This window comes from Zootoca vivipara, chromosome 9 (genome assembly GCF_965207765.1).
Source record: "Zootoca vivipara chromosome 9, rZooViv2.hap1.1, whole genome shotgun sequence".
Lineage (NCBI taxonomy): Eukaryota > Metazoa > Chordata > Lepidosauria > Squamata > Lacertidae > Zootoca > Zootoca vivipara.
The window spans coordinates 69222417-69243712 of record NC_142592.1 but is presented as its reverse complement, the minus strand read 5'-3'; the positions used below and the strand labels follow the sequence as shown (position 1 = coordinate 69243712).

Sequence of the window (21296 nt, the reverse complement as noted above, 5' to 3'; positions counted from 1 at the left end):
AGGAGGGGAACCACTGCATAACAGGGCCCCCAGGGTCCAGAAGGATACCATGATCAAATGTCTCCAAAGCCACTGAGAGATCTAGCAGAACCAGGAAACAGGTTTTCCCTCGGCCTCTAGCCCTTTGGAGATCATCAGCCAGAGCAACCAGGGCAGTTTCAGTCCCATTATGAGGCCTCAATCCCGATTGGAAGGATAATGGGGGCAGAAGCTTTCCCGGTCATGCAGCTCACAAAAGGTCCAGGCACAATACTTTCATTAGCTTTGAAGGGGCCATTGGTTACTTGGTGGTCTTTTCTTCAAAAGACCAATATATTGAATACTTTTTCAGTGACGTATGATGTAAATAGTGCTTCTGTTTCCTTATTCCAAATAGGAGAGACTTTGATAAACAGGTCTGAGTTCATCGCTCCGCCTGAAACTGCTGTGTTAGCAGCAATGGAAGCCTGGGCAGTGTGGTTGGGGGTCCTGGGCTGCCTAGAACCCCTCCTCAGCCTGTCTGATATGGTCCCAAGGAAGGCAGAGCAGAATGTTTGGCACCAGTTTGGCTGCAGGAGTTCCTGGACGGAGGTGTGCAGGACAGCATCCAACGGTCTTAGAGAGGTTCTCCTCCAGAGCCTTTTCTTCTCCTGAGGATAGCCCACGAGGCAGCGAAGGTTTAGGATCAGGGTTTTCCTTCTCAATGGGCTCCCTTCCCCGGTTGACGAGCCCCATCTTCCCTTCCCTTTCCTCTGCAACATGGACAGAATCTGCCTTCCTGACTGTGAGATTCACTATTGTTCTCATCCTCTCCATCCACCAGGGCCTGCCTTCACCTGCAGCAGAATTCCCCAACCCACCAAGGATTTGAGACCCATCAGCTATCCTCACTTTGGTTTAGCCGGCCAGTTGAAGCCGTTGCTTGGATCACGGCCCCTGTTACACGCTGACAGCTTCTGGAAGCCACAGGTGAGCGCTGAGTGCAGGGTGGGGACCAAGGGTGGATAACTTACCTTAAAAGGTGCATGACATGTCCCCCACCAAAAGTACTACCGCTCCCCTAATAGCCCAGGACACCCTATAATGATGATATTTAAGATGGATCAGGAATAAATTCATATCTCAAGATAACACAACTTCAGGTTGCTAATGAGACAATACTGCGTATTTAAGGTTGACGTTTCCACTAAGTATAGTTATTCATTTGCCTCTAATATCCTGCGTCTCAGTGTCACAAACAGGATAGTCCTGTGTCAGAAGACAAGATCAGGCAGCACACCATCATTATAATGAACAATGGGGGAGGGTGTTTCCACCTGGGATTCCCAGGCTCCAACTGCTTTCCTTCAGCTTCTCCTGCTTTCTCCATGCAGTGTGAGGCATGTAGACCTTGTTACGACTTTTACTTCCTCTAGGTCCATCTCCAAGAACAGGAGCTTCCCTGAGCACCCATTCAGTTGACCCCAAGCGCCAAGCCTTGTCACTGGTTCTCTGACTGACCCAGACCACAGTCCCTGGAAAAGACGTAGACCTGGGTCTCACAGAATGGTCCATATGGACCTCCTGAGGCCAATGGGACTGTGCAGGGGATTCATGAAAATCTAGAGGGGGAAACGGGGTGGATGGAGGAATGATGAACCAGAGAAAGAGAGGGCCTATTCATTGATAGAGAGCAGCTGATGATTGAGGATTATGAAAGGTTCCTGGTGTATTACTATCATTTGATGACATTGCATCTTCATTTCCTAAAAGCTGGGAACATGTGTAGGAGGTGGGGGAATGTAGGAGACGTTGAAATAAGAGAAGGGGCTAATGGCGCTTGGTGTGCCCTATTTTCTGTGTTCTCTTCCTTGAAACCCAAACAGGACTTCTTCTCAGCCCACCCTGAGGAAAGTGGTGGAGAAGAGAGTCAGAATTCCAGGGGACCGGGCACCTTTCGTTTCATTAGGAATAGACATCAAATGTGTGAAATGTGTAATATGCTTCACTGACTGAGCACAAATAGCTCACATCAACTATCTCAAAGAGCGAAGAAACCATTTAAAGGTATGGAGAGTGGAAAGAGTTTTAGTGAGAATGCAACCCTTAGAACACAGCAACGGGTTCACACAGGGGAGAAACCATTTAAATGCATGAAGTGTGGAAAGAACTTCACTTTCAATGCATCCCTTAGAAGACATCAACGGACTCACACAGGAGAGAAACCATTTAAATGCATGGAGTGTGGAAAGAGCTTCACTTTCAATGCATCCCTTCGAAGACATGAACGGACTCACACAGGAGAGAAGCCATATAAATGTATGGAGTGTGGAAAGAGCTTCAGTCAGAGTGGACACCTCAGTATACATCAACAGACTCACAAAGGGGAGAAACCATTTAAATGCATGGAGTGCGGAAAGAGCTTCAGTTTCAATGCAAACCTTAGAAGCCATCAATGGACTCACACAAGTGAAAAACCATATAAATGTATGGAGTGCGGAAAGAGCTTCAGTCAGAGTGGACACCTCAATATTCATCTACAGACTCACACAGGGGAAAAACCATTTAAATGTATGGAGTGTGGAAAGAGCTTCAGTTTCAATGCGTCCCTTAGAAGACACCAATGGACTCACACAGGAGAGAAGCCATATAAATGTATGGAGTGTGGAAAGAGCTTCAGTGGGAGTGGAGACCTCAATATTCATCTACAGACTCACACAGGGGAGAAACCATTTAAATGTTTGGAGTGCGGAAAGAGCTTTAGTCGGAATAGAGAGCTTAAATTACACCAGCGGACTCACACAGGTGAAAAACCATATGAATGTATGGAGTGCGGAAAGAGCTTTAGTGATCATAGATACCTTAGAATACACCAACGGGTTCACACAGGGGAGAAACCATTTAAATGCATGAAGTGTGGAAAGAACTTCACTTTTATTGCATCCCTTAGAAGGCATCAATGGACTCACACAGGAGAGAAACCATTTAAATGCATGGAGTGTGGAAAGAGCTTCAGTCGTAGTGGACACCTCAGTATACATCAACAGACTCACACAGGGTACAAACCTTTTAAATGCATGGATTGCGGAAAAAGCTTTAGTAGCAGTAGAGCCCTTAGAAGACATCAACGGACTCACACGGGTGAAAAACCATATGAATGTATGGAGTACGGAAAGAGCTTCAGTCAGAATGCTGTCCTTAAATTACACCAGCGGACTCACACGGGTGAAAAACCATTTAAATGTATGGAGTGTGGAAAGAACTTCAGTGGGAGTGGAGACCTCAATATTCATCTACAGACTCACACAGGTGAAAAACCATATGAATGTATGGAGTGCGGAAAGCGCTTTAGTGAAAATGGAAAGCTTAGAAGACACCAACGGGTTCATACAGGGGAGAAACCATTTAAATGCATGGAGTGCGGAAAGAGTTTTAGTCAGAATGCAACACTTAGAACTCACCAACGGATTCACACAGGGGAGAAACCTTTTAAATGCATGGCGTGTGGAATGAGCTTTAGTCAGAATGGATACCTTAAATTGCACCAGCGGACTCACACAGGGGAGAAACCACATGAATGTATGGAGTGTGGAAAGTGCTGCAGTTGCAATGAAACCCTTAGAAGACACCAGCGGACTCACACAGGGGAGAAAACTTGGAAATGCATGGAGTGTGGAACAAGCTTCAGTAACAGTGGAAACCTTAGAAGACATCAACGGACTCACACGGGTGAAAAACCATATAAATGTATGGAGTGTGGAAAGAGCTTCAGTGGGAGTGGAGACCTTAGAAGACATCAACTTACTCACACGGGTGAAAAACCGTATGAATGTATGGAGTGTGGGAAGCGCTTTAGTGATAATGGAAACTTTAGAAGACACCAACGGGCTCACGCCGGAGAGAAACCATTTAAATGCATGAAGTGTGGAAAGAGCTTCACTATCAATGCATCCCTTAGAAGGCATCAACTGACTCACACAGGTGAAAAACCATATAAATGTCTGGAGTGTGGAAAGAGCTTCAGTCAGAATGCGGGCCTTAAATTACACCAGTGGATTCACACGGGTGAAAAACCATATAAATGTATGGAGTGTGGAAAGAGCTTCCGTCAGAATGGTGACCTTAAATTACACCAGCGGACTCACACGGGTGAAAAATCATATAAATGTATGGAGTGTGGAAAGAGCTTCCGTCATAGTGGACACCTCAGTATACATCTACAGACTCACACAGGGGACAAACCTTTTAAATGCATGGATTGCGGAAAAAGCTTCAGTATCAGTGGAGACCTTAGAAGACATCAACGGACTCACACGGGTGAAAAACCATAGGAATGTATGGAGTGCGGAAAGAGCTTTAGTCAGAATACGGGCCTTAAATTACACCAGCGGACTCACACGGGTGAAAAACCATATGAATGTATGGAGTGTGGAAAGAGTTTCGGTCACAGTGGACAACTCAATATTCATCTACATACGCACATAAGGGAGAAACCATTTAAATGTATCGAGTGCGGAAAGCGCTTTAGTGAAAATGGAAACCTTAGAAAAAAATCAACAGATTCACACAGGGGAGTAACTACCATATTTTTCGCTGCATAAGACACACTTTTTCCCTCCTAAAAAGGAAGGAGAAATCTCTGTGCGTCTTATGGAGTGAAGGCCCGCTTGCAACAGCAGGCTTGGTGTGCCTTATGGTCTGGTGCGCCTTACGGAGCGAAAAAATATGATAATTAAATGTATGGAGTGCAGAAAGAGCTTAACTTTCAATGCAACCCGTAGAAGACACCCAACAGGTTCACACAGGGAAGAGGCCATTTAAATATATGGCATGTGGACAGAACTTCACTCAGAGTGGAACCCTTGATTTACATATACAAACTTGCACAAGAGACAAACCATGTAAATGTCAGGAAAGTAGATAGAGGGTCAGTCCTAGTGGAAGTCCTATATCAACAGACTCATGAGCAGGAAGAACTTTAATAGTTTAACCGTACAAACCCATCAACAACTCAAGGAGGAGAAGCAGTTTAAATGGAAAGATTTGCAGAAAATGCTTTAGTTACAATGGAGTGTTTAAGAAACATCTTGGGACTCTCAAAAGGGAGAACCCATTTAGATGTATGGAATGTGGGACCTGTTCCTCTCAGAGTCCACTTTTTTCTTCACAGCAATGAACTCAGCAGGAAATCATTCTTAAAAGCATGATGTGTATGTGAAGTTCTTGTGTTTATATGTAAAACTGAACAGTAATGAAATATTGAAGGCAATGTCTCACAATAGGGAGTATAATTTTAGATGTAAGATACCTTTTGATAGAGAGGGGAAATCTGAATTGCTGGTGGGGAGTGAGGATTAGGGCTGGGCGATATACTGATATCTCATCCAATACCAGTTTCTACATCGTGATAACCTTTGAAAAACAATTGATATGGCAATAAACCGTGAATCACAGCGTGTGTTTCTGGGATGTGCCTGGAAGCAGCCGGCAGAAAACTTTGCTTCGTGAAGCCCCTGAAGATGCCAAGTTGCTGACTTCCCTCCCAGACGACAGGAAGCGAAACACACACCTCCATTGCCCTGTGTCGTTCCAGCCTCTTTCCTCCCTTGCTCCCTTCTGCTGGTGTGTGTGCCTGACTTAGTTATCCTGTGTGGTGCATTCTTTTACTGCTGAAACTGGATTTGCTCTCAGGAGCTAAATTTTGTGCCTCACTGGGGACGCAATGAGAACTGTATGCCTTGAAAGCTCAGAAACTATGACTGAAGAAGTCCTACTTTCCCTGTGTGTGTTTTTGACCTCAGTGTGGGAATTGCTCTACATGTGGCCCCTATCCCACTACTTGGCTCATGCCCTGGAGTTGCTGTACTCAGGCATGCGAGACAGGTGTGGGTGTGTCAGACTGGTTTTTGCACCAAACTCTGTCACCCCCCCACCACCACCACCACATGATCTCCAAACACTGCTTCTTCACCAGAACATTATCCCCGCTCCCTGCACGTTCCGAAGAAAACTTAAAATTAGTCTAAATTCAAATAAACTAAATCATATAAACACAGACTTCCCGTCATTCCCCGATGCAAATTACGTCTACAACATTGAATGCACTTAATACTTCTTACCCTACTCTTACTAAAAATTTCCAGTACTTTCTTATAACATATTGTGCCATATTTCCCTATTTCATAATATAGCGGAACCTCGGTTTATGAACACCTCGGTTTATGAACTTTCGGTTTACGAACGCCGCAGACCCATCTGGAACGGATTAATTCACTTTCCATTACTTTCAATGGGAAAGTTCGCTTCAGTTTATGAACGCTTCAGTTTAAGTACTCAGCGGACCGTCTGGAACAGATTAATCCACTTTCCATTACTTTCAATGGGAAAGTTCGCTTCAGTTTATGAACGCTTCAGTTTATGAACAGACTTCTGGAACCAATTACACCCATGCTTCGGGTTAAGTACGCTTCAAGTTGAGTACTCCGCAGACCCGCCTGGAACGGATTAATCCACTTTCCATTACTTTCAATGGGAAAGTTCGCTTCAGTTTATGAACGCTTCAGTTTAAGTACTCAGCGGACCGTCTGGAACAGATTAATCCACTTTCCATTACTTTCAGTGGGAAAGTTCGCTTCAGTTTATGAACGCTTCAGTTTATGAACAGACTTCCGGAACCAATTGTGTTCATAAACCGAGGTACCACTGTATATGGTTTACACAAGAGTCATTCTAGTGCTGCCATAGAGATTATGTCGCTATTGTCTTTTTAGGTATTTCTTGAACATATCCCATTTTTGTACAAATGATTGTTTTGTATTTCCCCTTAGTTGGGCCAGTTCTGCATAATCTAATAACTTGTTCTGCCCCCCCCCCCCTACTGTTGGTATTTTTTCACCTTTCCAATTTGATGCAATTAATAATCGGGCAGCGGCTGTTGCATATAAAAATATTTCTCTTATATTTTTTGGGGATGTCACTACAGTGGTACCTCGGTTTATGAACACAATTGGTTCCGGAAGTCTGTTCATAAACTGAAGCGTTCATAAACTGAAGCGAACTTTCCCATTGAAAGTAATGGAAAGTGGATTAATCCGTTCCAGACGGTCCGCGGAGCAACTGTTCATAAACTGAAGCGAACTTTCCCATTGAAAGTAATGGAAAGTGGATTAATCCGTTCCAGACGGGTCCGCAGAGTACTTAAACTGAAGCGTTCATAAACTGAAACATGGGTGTAATTGGTTCCGGAAGTCTGTTCATAAACTGAAGTGTTCATAAACTGAAGCGAACTTTCCCATTAAAAGTAATGGAAAGTGAATTAATCCGTTCCAGATGGGTCCGCGGCGTTCATAAACTGAAAATTCATAAACCGAGGTGTTCATAAACCGAGGTTCCACTGTACTTAAGATTCCGAGAAGAAAAGCCTCTGGTTTCTTGCAAAAGTTATGAAGATCTTTTTCATCTCATCATAAATGAGATTCCAAAACTCTTTAATTTTTCGGCAAGTCCACCACATATTGTACATACCTGTATCTCCTTTTGTTTCTCCGCACCGCCAACATTTATCTGAGATCAATTATACATCTTGAAGAGTTTCGATGGTGTAAGGTACCATCTGAATTGCATTTTCATCATGTTTTATTTCATTGTATAACATGCCGTAAAGTTCATATTCGTTTTCCAGAGGGCTTCGCATTCACTCATCATGATGGTACGTCCGATGTCTTGTGCCCATTTAATCATTACAACTTTCACCTCCTCCTCCTTGACTTCCCAGTCAAGGAGGAGGCGGTACATTCTGGAAACAACTTTGGTATTTTTTTTAGCAGTTCTTTTTCTAACTTTGAGGATTCATCATTAAATCCATTGTTTTTGGTCTTGTTTAAATGTCTCAAAGAGCTGGTGGTATTCTAGCCATCCTGATAGTTGGTCTTTTATTTCTTCGTATCTCTTTAATTTTATTTGATTGTTTTCTTTTATTAATAATGAATTATAAGTCAGCCAGTTTCCTTTCATATTTTTCTTTTTGACTGTCTTTGCTTCTAAGGGAGAAATCCAACGTGGAGTTTTTGGTTCCAACAGGGCTCTATATTTTGCCCATACTTTAAACAATGAATTTATTCTTATGTGATTTGTAAAACCTTTGTGTACTTTAGACTTTTCATAATTTGGATAGGCATGCCAACCAAAACTTAAATATTGCCCCACAATATCTAGTACATCTGTGTTTTTAAGTTGAAACCAATATTTTATCCAAGAGAGGCATGCTGCTTCGTAATATAATTTTAGATCCTCAATAAGTAAGTTATGTTTTATCCTCTACAACCCCTAACAAAGGCATGCAAGTCCTTATATAGACATTTTGAAATTGCCCACCCTGGAGCCCAAGACTGTCCCCAGAACCATCTTAAATACATCACAGAAGGGGTATAGCCCAAGACTGCCCCCAATACATCATACCTACATCAGAGGAGGGGCGGACTACAACAGAAATCTGGGTGTGCTATTTTTCTCCTGTCTGCCAGGTTACCTGATTGGATTACCTGGGCATCAGGGCCTATTTCCCCCCCCCCTTATGATAACTACTCAATTCCTGAATCCAGGTCACAGGTCACAGGCTCACCCTATTCATATCTTAAATGTGCCCTTAAGACAGGATTTGTGAGCAAAGAGACAGTGGGGAGGTTTCCCACTTTCACCTTGCAGAGAAATATTTGAGGTCCATTTGGGAGGGACAAAATGGTTCCAGGACTTTTTCCGTGGGCTTCAGACATGTGGTGTTTGTGTGTATACACAGTGAGGGGAAAAATATTTGATCCCACTGCTAAATTTGCCCATTTGCCCTCTGACAAAGAAATGACCAGTCCATAATTTTAATGGTAGGTTCATTGTAGCTGTGAGAGACAGAACAACAACAGGAAAAACACCAGAAACCCAGAAGACAAAAGTCACTGATTGATGTGCATTATAATGTGTGAAATAAGTATTTGATCCCTTTGCAAAAGATGACTTAGTACTTGGTGGCAAAACCCTTGGTGGCAATTACAGAGGCCAGACATTTCTTGTAGGTGGCCACCAGGTTTGCACAGATCTCAGGAGGTATTTTGTCCCACTCCTCTTTGCAGATCCTCTCCAAGTCAGTAAGATTTCGAGGCTGATGTGTAGCTACTCGAACCTTCAGCTCCCTCCCCAGATTTCCGATGAGATTAAGGTCTGGAGACTGGCTATGCCACTCCAGGCCCTTAATGTGCTTCTTCTTGAACCACTCCTTGGCCATGTGTTTTGGGTCATTGTCATGCTGGAATACCCATCCTCGACTTGGCTGAGGGAAGGAGGTGCTCACCCAAGATTTGACGATACATGGTCCCGTCCATCGTCCCTTCGATGCAGTGAAGGTGTCCTGTCCCCTTAGCAGAAAAACATCCCCGAAGCATAATATGTCCCCCTCCATGTTTGAGGGTGGGGGTGGTGTTCTTGGGGTCGTAGGCAGCATTCCTCCTCCAAACACGGCGAGTTGAGTTGATGACAAAGAGCTCGATTTTGGTGTCATCTGACCACAACACTTTCATCCAGTTCTCCTCTGGGTCATTCATATGTGCATTGGCAAACTGCAGACGGGACTGTACATGTTCTGTCTTGAGCAAGGGGACCTTGCGGGCTCTGCAAGATCTCATTCCTTCATGGCGTAGTGCAGGCATCCCCAAACTGCGGCCCTCCAGATGTTTTGGCCTACAACTCCCATAATCCCTAGCTAACAGGACCAGTGGTTGGGGAAGATAAGAATTGTAGTCCAAAACATCTGGAGGGCTGAAATTTGGGGATGCCTGGCGTAGTGTTACCAACTGTTTTCATGGTGACTATGGTCCCAGCTGCCCTGAGATCATTGACAAGTCATCCCCCCCCCCTGTGTAGTTCTGGGCTACTTCATCACCGTTCTCCTGATCATTGAAGCAAAATAAAAAAAAATCATTCCAGTAGCACCTTAGAGACCAACTAAGTTTGTAATTGGTATGAGCTTTCGTATGCATGCACACTTCTTCACCAGACCCTTATATATAGGGAGAGGGTGGGTAGGGGTATTATTCAGAAGGGTGGTGGGAATGGGTGATTGGTTGATAGGTGTGGTAAACCTGTTAACAACTGTTAACATTTTATTTTATTTTAATCTTTGCTGGAAGCCGCCCAGAGTGGCTGGGGAGACCCAGCCGGATGGGCGGGGTACAAATAATAAATTATTATTATTTTTATTAACGACTGCAATTGGTCTTACAGGAAAAAGCAAGGGGTGAGATGGCTAATGTCTCCGTAACACTAAAAATAGCTATATCATGTATAATGAGATAAGAATCCAATGTCTCTATTCAGACCAGGTCTCTCCATCTTTTTAAGTTTGGTAATAAGTTGCAATTCAGCAACTTCTCATTCCAGTCTATTTCTGAAATAGCTCCTGATCATTGCAACTCCACGAGATGAGATCTTGTATGGAGCCCCAGACTGAGGGAGGTTGGCAGTTATTTTGTGTTTCTTCCATTTGCGAATTATTACACCAACTGTTGTCACCTTCTCACCAAGCTGCTTGGCAGTAGTCTTGAAGCCCAGTCCAGCCTTGTGCAGGTCTACAATCCTGCTCCTGACATCCTTGGACTGCTCTTTGGTCTTGGTCATGGTGGCTACTTTGGAATCTGCTGGATTGATTGCTTCTGTCGACAGGTGTCTTTTGTACAGGTACTGTAACGAGCTGGGATTACAGGTAAGACCTCTCCCTTACAGCAGGTGCTTCCATTACATACAGTGAAGATACCAGGTAGCCTGACATCTGGCTGGTTGATAGGGGATCAAATACTTACCGTATTTCACTCATTATAATGCACACCAATCTCTTACTTTTGTCTTCTGGGTTTCTGGGGTTTTTCCTGTTGTTATTCTGTCTCTCACAGCTACAATAAACCTACCATTAAAAGTATGCACTGGTCATTTCTTTGTCAGAGGGCAAGCGGGCAAATTTAGCAGGGGATCAAAAACCTCCCCCCCTCACTGTATATATGCTTGCTTGGAACATTTATTTTACATATATATTAGACCTTAAAATTCTTACAACAATTGCATATGGTTGCATGAACTTTTATGATCTCTCCCCATTTCCCACAATACATTTTTTCACACAATTTTTAAGTACTGTCTCCCCCAAAATAATAATAGTATTTACACTACCCCCCCCCCCCCCAGCTGCAAGGCTTTCCTTCTCTTCACCCTGGAAAGTATTAGGATTCAATCCACCATCCCGATGGATTTCTGTCTGGGGCATGTGCTGCCTTTGGTCGCCTCCTGCCCTCTAAGGGATTATGGAGTCAGGGGGAGCCCTGGATTCCCCTCTTCCAGAGGAGGCATTAGCCGTGGGAACCAATTAAATCCGTCAAACCGTTGAATTTTGAAGATTATTTGAAGTTTCTACAGTTTTCTATATTGGATAGTCGGAGGAAAAAGTCCGATTCATGGTATCCGTTTATTGGTACAATTTTAAGGCTGCTTTTCTTCCTTTTCTTTTTAAAAAAATGTATTTTTATTAAAGATTTCTTGAGTTACAAAAGTATGTGCGATGTCTCTCTCTCGTATTTTTCCCATGTAGTGTATCACCTTTTTAAAGGCCAATTTTCTGGGGCTCTTTGCTGTTGTGCATTTATGGTCCCTGTGTCAACGGTCATTGCCCTGGCCTTAGGTAGAGGCTGCGGTGGGGACTTGGGATTTTTGGGGAGCTGTTTAACTGCCCCCAATTCCTGGTGTTAACAGCACCAATACCTCAAACGTAGAATCATAGAATCATATAGTTGGAAGAGACCACAAGGGCCATCCAGTCCAACCCCCTGCCAAGCAGGAAATACCATCAAAGCATTCTTGACATATGCCTGTCAAGCCTCTGCTAAAAGTTCCAGTCTTTGGCCTTCATTCAGCCCAGTGTTGCCTCCAAGCAGCCGGTCTTGATTCAGATTCATTTCATGGACAATTACTGGCCCAAAGTCACCCACTGAGCTTCATGGCTGAGTGGGGATTTGAAACATAGGCTCTCCCAGACCCTAGTCCAATTGTTTCTCCATTATTTTCTAACATATTTCCTGTTACAGGTAGGTAGCCGTGTTGGTCTGAGTCGAAGCAAAATAAAAAAATTCCTTCAGTAGCACCTTAAAGACCAACTAAGTTTATATTTTGGTATGAGCTTTCGTGTGCATGCACACTGTGTGTATCTGAAGAAGTGTGCATGCACACGAAAGCTCATACCAAAATATAAACTTAGTTGGTCTTTAAGGTGCTACTGAAGGAATTTTTTTTATTATATTTCCTGCACTTTCTGCTGCCTGGATCCGGGATCAGCCCCTCCGTTGCTCTCTAGATCCACAGAAGGAAGAGGGGAGGGGGGGAACCTTCCTCTCCCCCCCCCCACATTCAACTCTTCCTCTCTCCTCCCGGGTCCGGCACATCCTTCCCTCACACAGCACCCACAACCCAAATCCCCATATGTTGCACTTCTTCTCCTTCCCCCCGCAATACTGCTTCTGTTAAGGGAATGGGGGGGGGTGGAGAGCCCCCCCTCCCAAACTGCCTGCTTCTCCCGGAAGTGGAGCTTCTACACCGGATTGCTGCTCTGCGACGTAGCTCTAGGGGCGCGCGCTTTCGGAAAGGGGAGGAGGGGCGGCAGGGGAAATCCCCCCCCCACGTGGGAAAGAGAATCGGGAGCGAGGACAAAGAGGTAAAGGGGCCGCGGGGGAGGGGGGGAGAAAAGGACCCAGAGACCCCCCCGCCAGCTCCCCAGAGCGCCTTTCGTGGGTCCCATCGGCAGGGCCTGGATCCCTGCACGCGCCTTGGCAGGGGGGGGAACATGGGGCGCCCACCCAGAGGTTCCCCACGAGGACCCCCCTTGCCCCGTTTCCCCCACGCAGGGATCCCTGAGGTCTGCGCATGGAGAAAGGCGGGCCGTGAAAGGGTTAAGGGGCGCGGGGGACGCCTGGATAGAGACCCCCCTCGTCCCTTCTCTACTCGTCTTGGGGGGGGGGGCTCCGGATGGAGAAACAAGGGGTGCGGAGGGGAGACACAGGGACAGAGAGGGGAGGTCGAGGAAGTGGGGGGGAGCATCCCTGGGGCAGGGAAGGGCAGCATTGGCGGGGGGGGGGGGAAGAGAAGAGAGAGATCGGAAGACCAGATTTTAGGGAGACGTCCCCATCGTGGAGAGGGGGGGGGAGCTCCGGAACGACCGTCTTGGTTTCTCCCTCCCACCCAGGAATCTGCCACCCCGTCAAGATAACCAGAGATGGATGGGATCCCTGGAAAGGGGGGGTCCAGGCCCCCCACCATTTCCTTCCTTCCTGCATGCTCCATCCTCTTCCCACCCCAGAAGCCCCTTCCCTTCCCTGCCCAGACTCATAGGTTCCGCCAAGTCCAACTGTTATGTATTAAGTTAACTGCAGTACTCCTTCTGGCCAACGTGGCTGCAGTTCTCACTCAGGTCCACAACATGCAAATGAAGGAAGTTTGTTACTGTTGCAAGTTACTGTTCAGTCTGGACTCAGAGCTGGTTGTTTTGAGAGCTGTGTCTTCATAATAATAATAATAATAATAATAATAATAATAATAGTAAATTATTTATACCCCGCCCATCTGGGCGGCTTCGAACAGAAATATTAAAATACACTAATTTCTTAAAGATTAAAAGCTTCCCTAAACAGGGCTGCCTTCAGATATCCTCTAAAAGTCTGGTAGTTGTTTTTCTTTTTGACATCTGGCGGGAGGGCGTTCCACAGGGCGGGTGCCACCACCAAGAAGGCCCTCTGCCTGTTTCCCTGCAACTTGGCTTCTCGCAGCGAGGGAACCGCCAGAAGGCCCATGGTGCTGGACCTCAGTGTCCGGGCAGAGCGATGGAGGTGGAGACGCTCCTTCAGGTATACTGGACCAAGGCCATTTAGGGCTTTAAAGGTCAGCACCAACACTCAGAAACGTACTGGGAGCCAATGCAGGTCTTTCAAGACCGGTGTTATGTGGTCCCGGCGGCCGCTCCCAGTCACCAGTCTAGCTGCTGCATTCTGGATTAGTGCAGTTTCCGGGTCACCTTCAAAGGTAGCCCCAGATAGAGCGCATTGCAGTAGTCCAAGCGAGAGATAACTAGAGCATGCACCACTCTGGCTAGACAGTCCACGGGCAGGTAGGGTCTCAGCCTGCCTACCAGATGGAGCTGATAGACAGCTGCCCTGGATACAGAATTGGCCTGCGCCTCCATGGACAGCTGTGAGTCCAAAATGACTCCAAGGCTGCACACCTGGTCCTTCAGGGGCACAGTTAACCCATTCAGGACCAGGGAGTCCTCCACACCTGCCCGCCTCCTGTCTCCCACAAACAGTACTTCTGTCTTGTCAGGATTTGTCCTCAATCTGTTAGCCACCACCCACCCTCCAACCACCTGCTGACAGTCAAACAGGGCATTCACCGCCTTCACTGGTTCCAATTTAAAAAGAGAGGTAGAGCTGGGTATCATCCACATACTGGTGAACGCCCAGCTCAAATGCCCTGATGATCTCTCCCAGTGGCTTCATATAGATGTTAAAAAGCCTGAGGGGGGAGGAAGATAATGGTGGCAGGAGCTTTCCTGGTCCTGCACCCCCAAAAGCTCCAGGCATAATACTTTCATTAGCTTTGAAGGGGGCACTTGATACTTCTTCAAAGGACAAATATTCTGCATACTTTTTCATTGACGTATGATATAAAAAGGAGTTATGTTTTATATATTCCACATAGGAGAGACTTTGATAAACAGGTCTGAGTTCATCGCTCCGCCTGAAACTGCTGTGTTAGCAGCAATGGAAGCCTGGGCAGTGTGGTTGGGGGTCCTGGGCTGCCTAGACCCCCTCCTCAGCCTGGCTGATATGGTCCCAAAGAAAGCAGAACAGAACGTTTGGCACCAGTTTGGCTGCAGGAGTTGCTGGAAGGAGGTGTGCAGGACACCATCCAACGGTCTTAGAGAGGCTCTCCTCCAGAGCCTTTTCTTCTCCTGAGGATAAACCACGAGGCAGCGAAGGTTTAGGATCCGAGTTTTCCTTCTCAATGGGCTCCCTTCCCCAATTGACGAGCCCCACCTTCCCTTCACTTTCCTCTGCAACATGGACAGAATCTGCCTTCTTGACTGAGGGATTCACTATTGTTCTCATCCTCTCCATCCACCAGGGCCTGCCTTCACCTGCAGCAGAATTCCCCAACCCACCAAGGATTGGAGACCCATCAGCTATCCTCACCTGGTTTAGCCGGCCGGTTGAAGCCGTTGCTTGGATCCTGGCCTCTGTTGCATGCTGGCAGCTTCTGGAAGCCACAGGTGAGCACTCAGTGCAGGGTGGGGACCCCCAAAACATGTCGGCCACCAAAGGTACTACTGCTCCCCCAACACCCCAAGACATCCTATAATTGTGATATTTAAGATGGATCAGGAATAAATTCATGTCCCCAGAAATAACACAACTTCTGGCCATTAATGAATCAATACTACATGTTCAAGGTTGAAGTTTCCCTTAAGTACAGTTATCCATTTGCCTTTGATATCCAGCTTTTTCAGTGCCAGATTAGGATAGTCCTGCGTCAGAAGAGGGGCACGAGGTCCGGCAGCACATCATTATAAAGAACAATGGGGGTGGGTGTTTCCATCTGGGATCCCCATGTTCCAGCTGCTTTCCTTCGGCTTCTCCTGCTCTTTCAATGCAATGTGAGGCATGTAGACGGAGGTCCATCTCCAAGGACAGGAGCTTCCCTGAGCACCCATTCAGCTGACCCCAAGCGCCAAGCCTTGTCACTAGTTCTCTGACTGACCCAGACCACAGTCCCTGGAAAAGATGTAGACCTGGATCTCACAGAATGGTCCATATGGACCTCCTGAGGCCAATGGGACTGTGCAGGGGATTAATGAAGATCTAGATCTGTTTGTTTCTGGTTGGTGACCTTGCAGTGACCTTCTGGTGAGTCAGGGGAGCCAGGTGATTAGCTGTGGGCGGAGCTAGTCAGTGCTTGGAGTGCAGCAACTGAAGAGGGAGCAGAAGGGCTTCTGCCTCTTGGATTTAGGTGACTGTCCAGGCTTGTGTGTCCAGGCGCGCAGTTTGACCCATCTTTTAGTTTTAGCTCAGCAAGTCTCACACATTTATTAGGGGGGGGGGGGAGCCTAGGCTTCTTCTTCTTCACCACCGACTTCAAGCTTTTCAAGATGGAGGGGGAGGGAACAACTGTAGTCACTTGCAATTCCTGCGCAATGTTTGTTTTCTTGCCAAAGGATGTAGGCAGCTACACTTTCCGCAATTGCAAGTTGGTTGCCCTACTGGAAGGCAAGGTTGCCCTACTGGAAAACAAGGTCCAGCAACTTCGGGTCCGTGTTTCTACACTCCAGAGAATCAAAGAGCTGGAGCTTTACTTGGATGCAGCAGAGCACACTGTCTGCACCAAGGAGGAGGAGACAGGGGACATCCCTGAGGAGGTCAGTTCCCCAAGACAGCAGCCAGATGTATGGAGGAACGTGACTCATAGAAGTAGAAGGCCCAGGGATCGCTCTGAGTGTTTAGAGCTACACAATCGATTTGAAGTCCTCTCCCTTAACATGGAAGACGAGGAACAGACTCCGTTTGAAGATCTCTCCCTCATCACAGTTGATCAGGAATATGAAGATGAGCAGCAAAGTCAGTCCTCCGGGAATATGCAGGTAACCTTGGAAGAGACAGCACATGGAAGAATCCCGAACAAGCCTATGAAGAGGCGTGTAGTGCATAGCTGCCAAGTTTTCGCTTTTCTCGCGAGGAAGCCTATTCAGCATAAGGGAAAATCCCTGTAAAAAAGGGATAACTTGGCAGCTATGGGGTGTAGTGGTGATAGGGGATTCCCTACTGAGGGGTACAGAAGCAGTGATCTGTGGGCCTGACATGATGTCTCGAGAGGTGTGCTGTCTCCCCGGGGCCAAGATCAAAGATGTAACAGAACAGAACGGCTGCAAGGAATCACAAAACCCACTGACAAATACCCCTTCCTTTTGGTGCATGTGGGAACCAATGACACTGCAAGCCATAGCCTCCAGAAGATCAAAAGTGATTATGAGGCTCTGGGCAGGAAGTTGAAGCAATTAAATGCACAAATTGTCATCTCATCTGTCCTCCCAGTTGAATGACATGGCCCAGGGAGAGAGGGGAAAATAGGGGAAGTGAACAACTGGCTTCGCAAATGGTGCAAACAGGAACGGTTTGGATTCTTAGATCACGGTCTGCAGTTTCTTGAAGACGGACTTCTGGCAAGTGATGGGCTGCACCTCACAAGGGTTGGAAGGAATGTTTTTGCCATGAAACTCAAAAACCTCATCAGGAGGGCTTTAAACTGACTTATGTGGGGGAGGGAGACAGTGGTCCTGAAGGTAGGAGTCTATCAAATGCTGAAGATGATCATCCAAATGTCAAGGACCAAATGGAGCAAACAGCATGCAGACCTAGTGGCGGGAGGAAAATATCATTAAATAAGACACATGGGGGAATGATCAATGGTCTTCAATGTCTGTATACTAATGCACAGAGCATGGGAAATAAACAAGATGAACTTGAGCTCTTGGTACAGCAAACTAAATACGACATAATAGGCATCACTAAAACCTGGTGGGATGAGTCTCATGATTGGAATGTAGAAATAGAGGGATACAATCTATTTCAGAGAAATAGACCAAAGAGGAAAGGAGGAGGCGTAGCGTTATATGTCAGGGATGTGTATACCTGTGAAGAGATCCAGGATTTAAAACTTCAAAGCCAAGTTGAGTGTATCTGGGTCAAAATTAAGGGATGTGTATACCTGTGAAGAGATCCAGGATTTAAAACTTCAAAGCCAAGTTGAGTGTATCTGGGTCAAAATTAAGGGAGAGAAAAATAACAGTGATCTCATTGTGGGAGTTTACCGGTACTATAGCTCCCCAAGCCAAACTGAGGACACAGATGATGCCTTCCTGGAACAGATGACCAGGCATTCAAAAGGAAGTGAGATAGTAGTAATGGGGGATTTCAACTATCCTGATATTTGTTGGATGTCAAACTCAGCCAAGAGCATAAGGTCGAACAGATTCCTCACTGGCCTTGCAGACAATTTCATTGTCCAGAAAGTGGGAGAAGCAACAAGAGGATCAGCCATTTTAGATCTGGTCCTAACCAATAGTGATGACCTGGTTAGTGGGGTAGAAGTGGCAGGATCATTAGGTGGGAGTGATCATGCTCTTCTGGAGTTTATTGTTCAGCGGAAAGGAGCAACCAAGCATACTAAATCTCAAATCCTAGACTTTAAGAAAGCCGACTTCAGAAAACTTAGAGAAACGCTGGGTGAAATCCCATGGACAGAAATGCTAAAAGGGAAGGGAGTTCATGACGGTTGGGAGTGTGTTAAAAGGGAGATATTAAAAGCACAACTTCAGGCAATACCAATGAGACGGAAACATGGAAGGTGCCTAAAGAAGCCAGGGTGGCTATCTAAAGAACTTTTAACTGAGTTAAGATTTAAAAGGGAGATGTACCAAAAATGGAAAAAGGGGGAAATCACCAGAGAGGAATTCAAACAAATAGCCAGCACGTATAGAGACAAAGTCAGAAAAGCTAAAGCACAGAATGAACTTAGACTTGCTAGCGGTCACTCTGACCTGCACATCACCACTGGACGTTTTACGGTCGATTGGTGACGTGCCAACTACAAAATAAACACCTCCACCAAAACACCACAGACCAGGATACAGATAAAATAAAACGAAGTTGCTTTATTGTGTGTTCATATGCTTAATGGTTGCAGTACAAATCTTAGGTTGTTCTAAATTTCAGATGGTTCCTATACCGGCCTATTACCTCTAATTATAAATTACCGGCCTATTACCGCTAAAGTCAACTAAGTAAATATTTATTAATAATCTCACAACTTTGTATCCCGTCTGACTAAATCACCACCTATTCTCCTTCCTCAATATATTAAACCAGCTCTCTCTGCATATAACCAACCACTCCTAGCTCAACACCAACTCCCACTCCCTCAACCTCAACTCAACTCCAACCTCAACTGACTAACTACCACTCGGGAGGGGTTTTTATCCCTGGGCTGAGCCCGCCCCCGAGGGTTCTATCTGCTCTAAGCTTAACCCCTCACATGCTGGGTTTGTCTAGGTGGCGAATCGCCACATACCTCCCCCCATATTAAATTTGTAACAGGGCGTTGCTAGTTTTAAGTAACCCCCTGTTACAAATGGCATATTAAAAGGTCACACAACTAACTAATTTCCTAACATAAACATTTAAATCATGTTACTCTTACCTTTTAATTTCTTTTACACATATAACATAACAGTTTCAGCAACAGTAAAAATACATACCCTTTTGAAACCTTTATTTACATGTAATAGCATATTTTACCCAGACATGCAATAGTTCATTACTGGCATGGTGACTCAGTTATGGCTCAGTCCGAGAGATCAGGTCTTCTTGATAATGCATCAGCGATGACGTTCATAGTCCCTTTAACTGGTCGGATGGAGAAATAAAAGCAACAAAAAGGGCTTTTATGGGTATGTCCGTAGCAAAAGGAAGAACAAGGAAACACTGGGGTCACTTAGGGGAGAAGATGGTGAAATGCAAACAGGGGACAGAGAAAGGGCAGAACTCCTCAATACCTTCTTTGCCTCAGTCTTCTCCAAGAAAGAAAACAACGCCCGACCTGAAGAATATGGAGCAGATGATTCAGCAGGGGAAACACAGCCCAGAATAAGTAAGGAGGTAGTACAAGAATACTTGGCTAGTTTAGATGTATTCAAGTCTCCAGGGCCAGATGAACTACATCCAAGAGTATTAAAAGAACTGGCAGAGGTGATTTCAGAACCACTGGCAATAATCTTTGAAAATTCCTGGAGAACAGGCGAAGTTCCAGCAGACTGGAGGAGGGCAAATGTTGTCCCTATTTTCAAAAAGGGGAAAAGAGAGGACCCAAACAATTACCACCCAGTCAGCCTGACATCAATACCAGGAAAGATTCTAGAGCAGATCATTAAGCAAATGGTCTGTGAGCACCTAGAAAGGAATTCTGTGAACAGCTGCTTAAAATCCCAGGACTTTGGAGCATGGGGAGTCGAAAAAAAATTGTTTTAAGGATTTGGCATAATATTTGGTTTAATTGATATGTATATGTATAATTGGATATAATTGAAATAATTGAATTGTTTTTTTTAATTGGAAAATTTAATAAAAAAGTATTTGTAAAAAAAAAAGAAAGGAATTCTGTGATCACTAAAAGTCAGCATGGGTTTCTGAAAAATAAGTCATGTCAGACTAATCTGATCTCATTTTTTGACAGAATTACAAGTCTGGTAGATGAAGGGAATGCTGTGGATATAGCCTATCTTGATTTTAGCAAGGCCTTTGACAAAGTGCCCCATGATATTCTTGTAAAGAAGCTGGTAAAATGCGGGCTAGACAATGCTACCATTCAGTGGATTTGTAACTGGCTGACTGACCGAACCCAAAGGGTGCTCATCAATGGCTCCTCTTCATCCTGGAGAGTAGTGACTAGTGGGGTGCCACAGGGTTCTGTCTTGGACCCAGTCTTATTCAACATCTTTATCAATGACTTGGATGATGGGCTTGAGGACATCCTGAGCATGTTTGCAGACGACACCAAATTGGGAGGGGTGGCTAATTCCCCAGAGGACAGAATCACACTTCAGAATGACCTTAACAGATTAGACAACTGGGCCAAAGCAAACAAGATGAATTTTAACAAGGAGAAAGGTAAAGTACTACACTTGGGCAAAAAAAATGAAAGGCACAAATACAGGATGGGTGACACCTGGCTTGAGAGCAGTACATGTGAAAAGGATCTAGGAGTCCTGGTAGACCACAAGCTTGACATGAGTCAGCAGTGTGATGCAGTAGCTAAAAAAGCCAATACAATTCTGGGCTGCATCAATAGGAGTATAGCGTCTAGATCAAGGGAAGTAATAGTACCACTGTATTCTGCTCTGGTCAGACCTCACCTGGAGTACTGTGTCCAGTTCTGGGCACCACAGTTCAATAAAGATACTGACAAGCTGGAACGTGTCCAGAGGAGGGCAACCAAAATGTTCAAAGGCCTGGAAACAATGCCTTATGAGGAACGGCTTAGGGAACTGGGTATGTTTAACCTGGAGAATAGAAGGTTAAGGGGTGATATGATATCCATGTTCAAATATATAAAAGGATGTCATATGGAGGAGGGTGAAAGGTTGTTTTCTGCTGCTCTGGAGAAGCAGACGCGGAACAATGGATTCAAACTACAAGAACGAAGATTCCAGCTAA

General features: G+C 45.4%; 2 protein-coding genes across 2 annotated transcripts in view; both read left to right on the top strand.

Annotated features, from left to right (window-relative positions):
- The first annotated feature begins 809 nt into the window (after positions 1–809).
- LOC118090873 (uncharacterized) lies at positions 810–11545 on the top strand. The gene is made up of 2 exons (XM_060279279.2): positions 810–948; positions 1845–11545. The coding sequence occupies exon 2, from the start codon at positions 2028–2030 to the stop codon at positions 4287–4289; it is 2262 nt and encodes a 753-aa protein (XP_060135262.2). The 5' UTR covers positions 810–948; positions 1845–2027; the 3' UTR covers positions 4290–11545.
- A 3617-nt stretch (positions 11546–15162) lies between these two features.
- LOC132592710 (uncharacterized) overlaps positions 15163–21296 on the top strand; it is a 67690-nt gene continuing 61556 nt past the window's right edge. The window contains 1 exon segment of the mRNA XM_088676553.1: positions 15163–15304. The gene's annotated coding sequence lies outside the window, so the exon portion shown is untranslated.

What these genes read in the sequence shown, in the direction of transcription:
- LOC118090873 (XM_060279279.2), top strand. Translation starts at nt 2,028, where the DNA reads ATGGAGAGTGGAAAGAGTTTTAGTGAGAATGCAACCCTTAGAACACAG.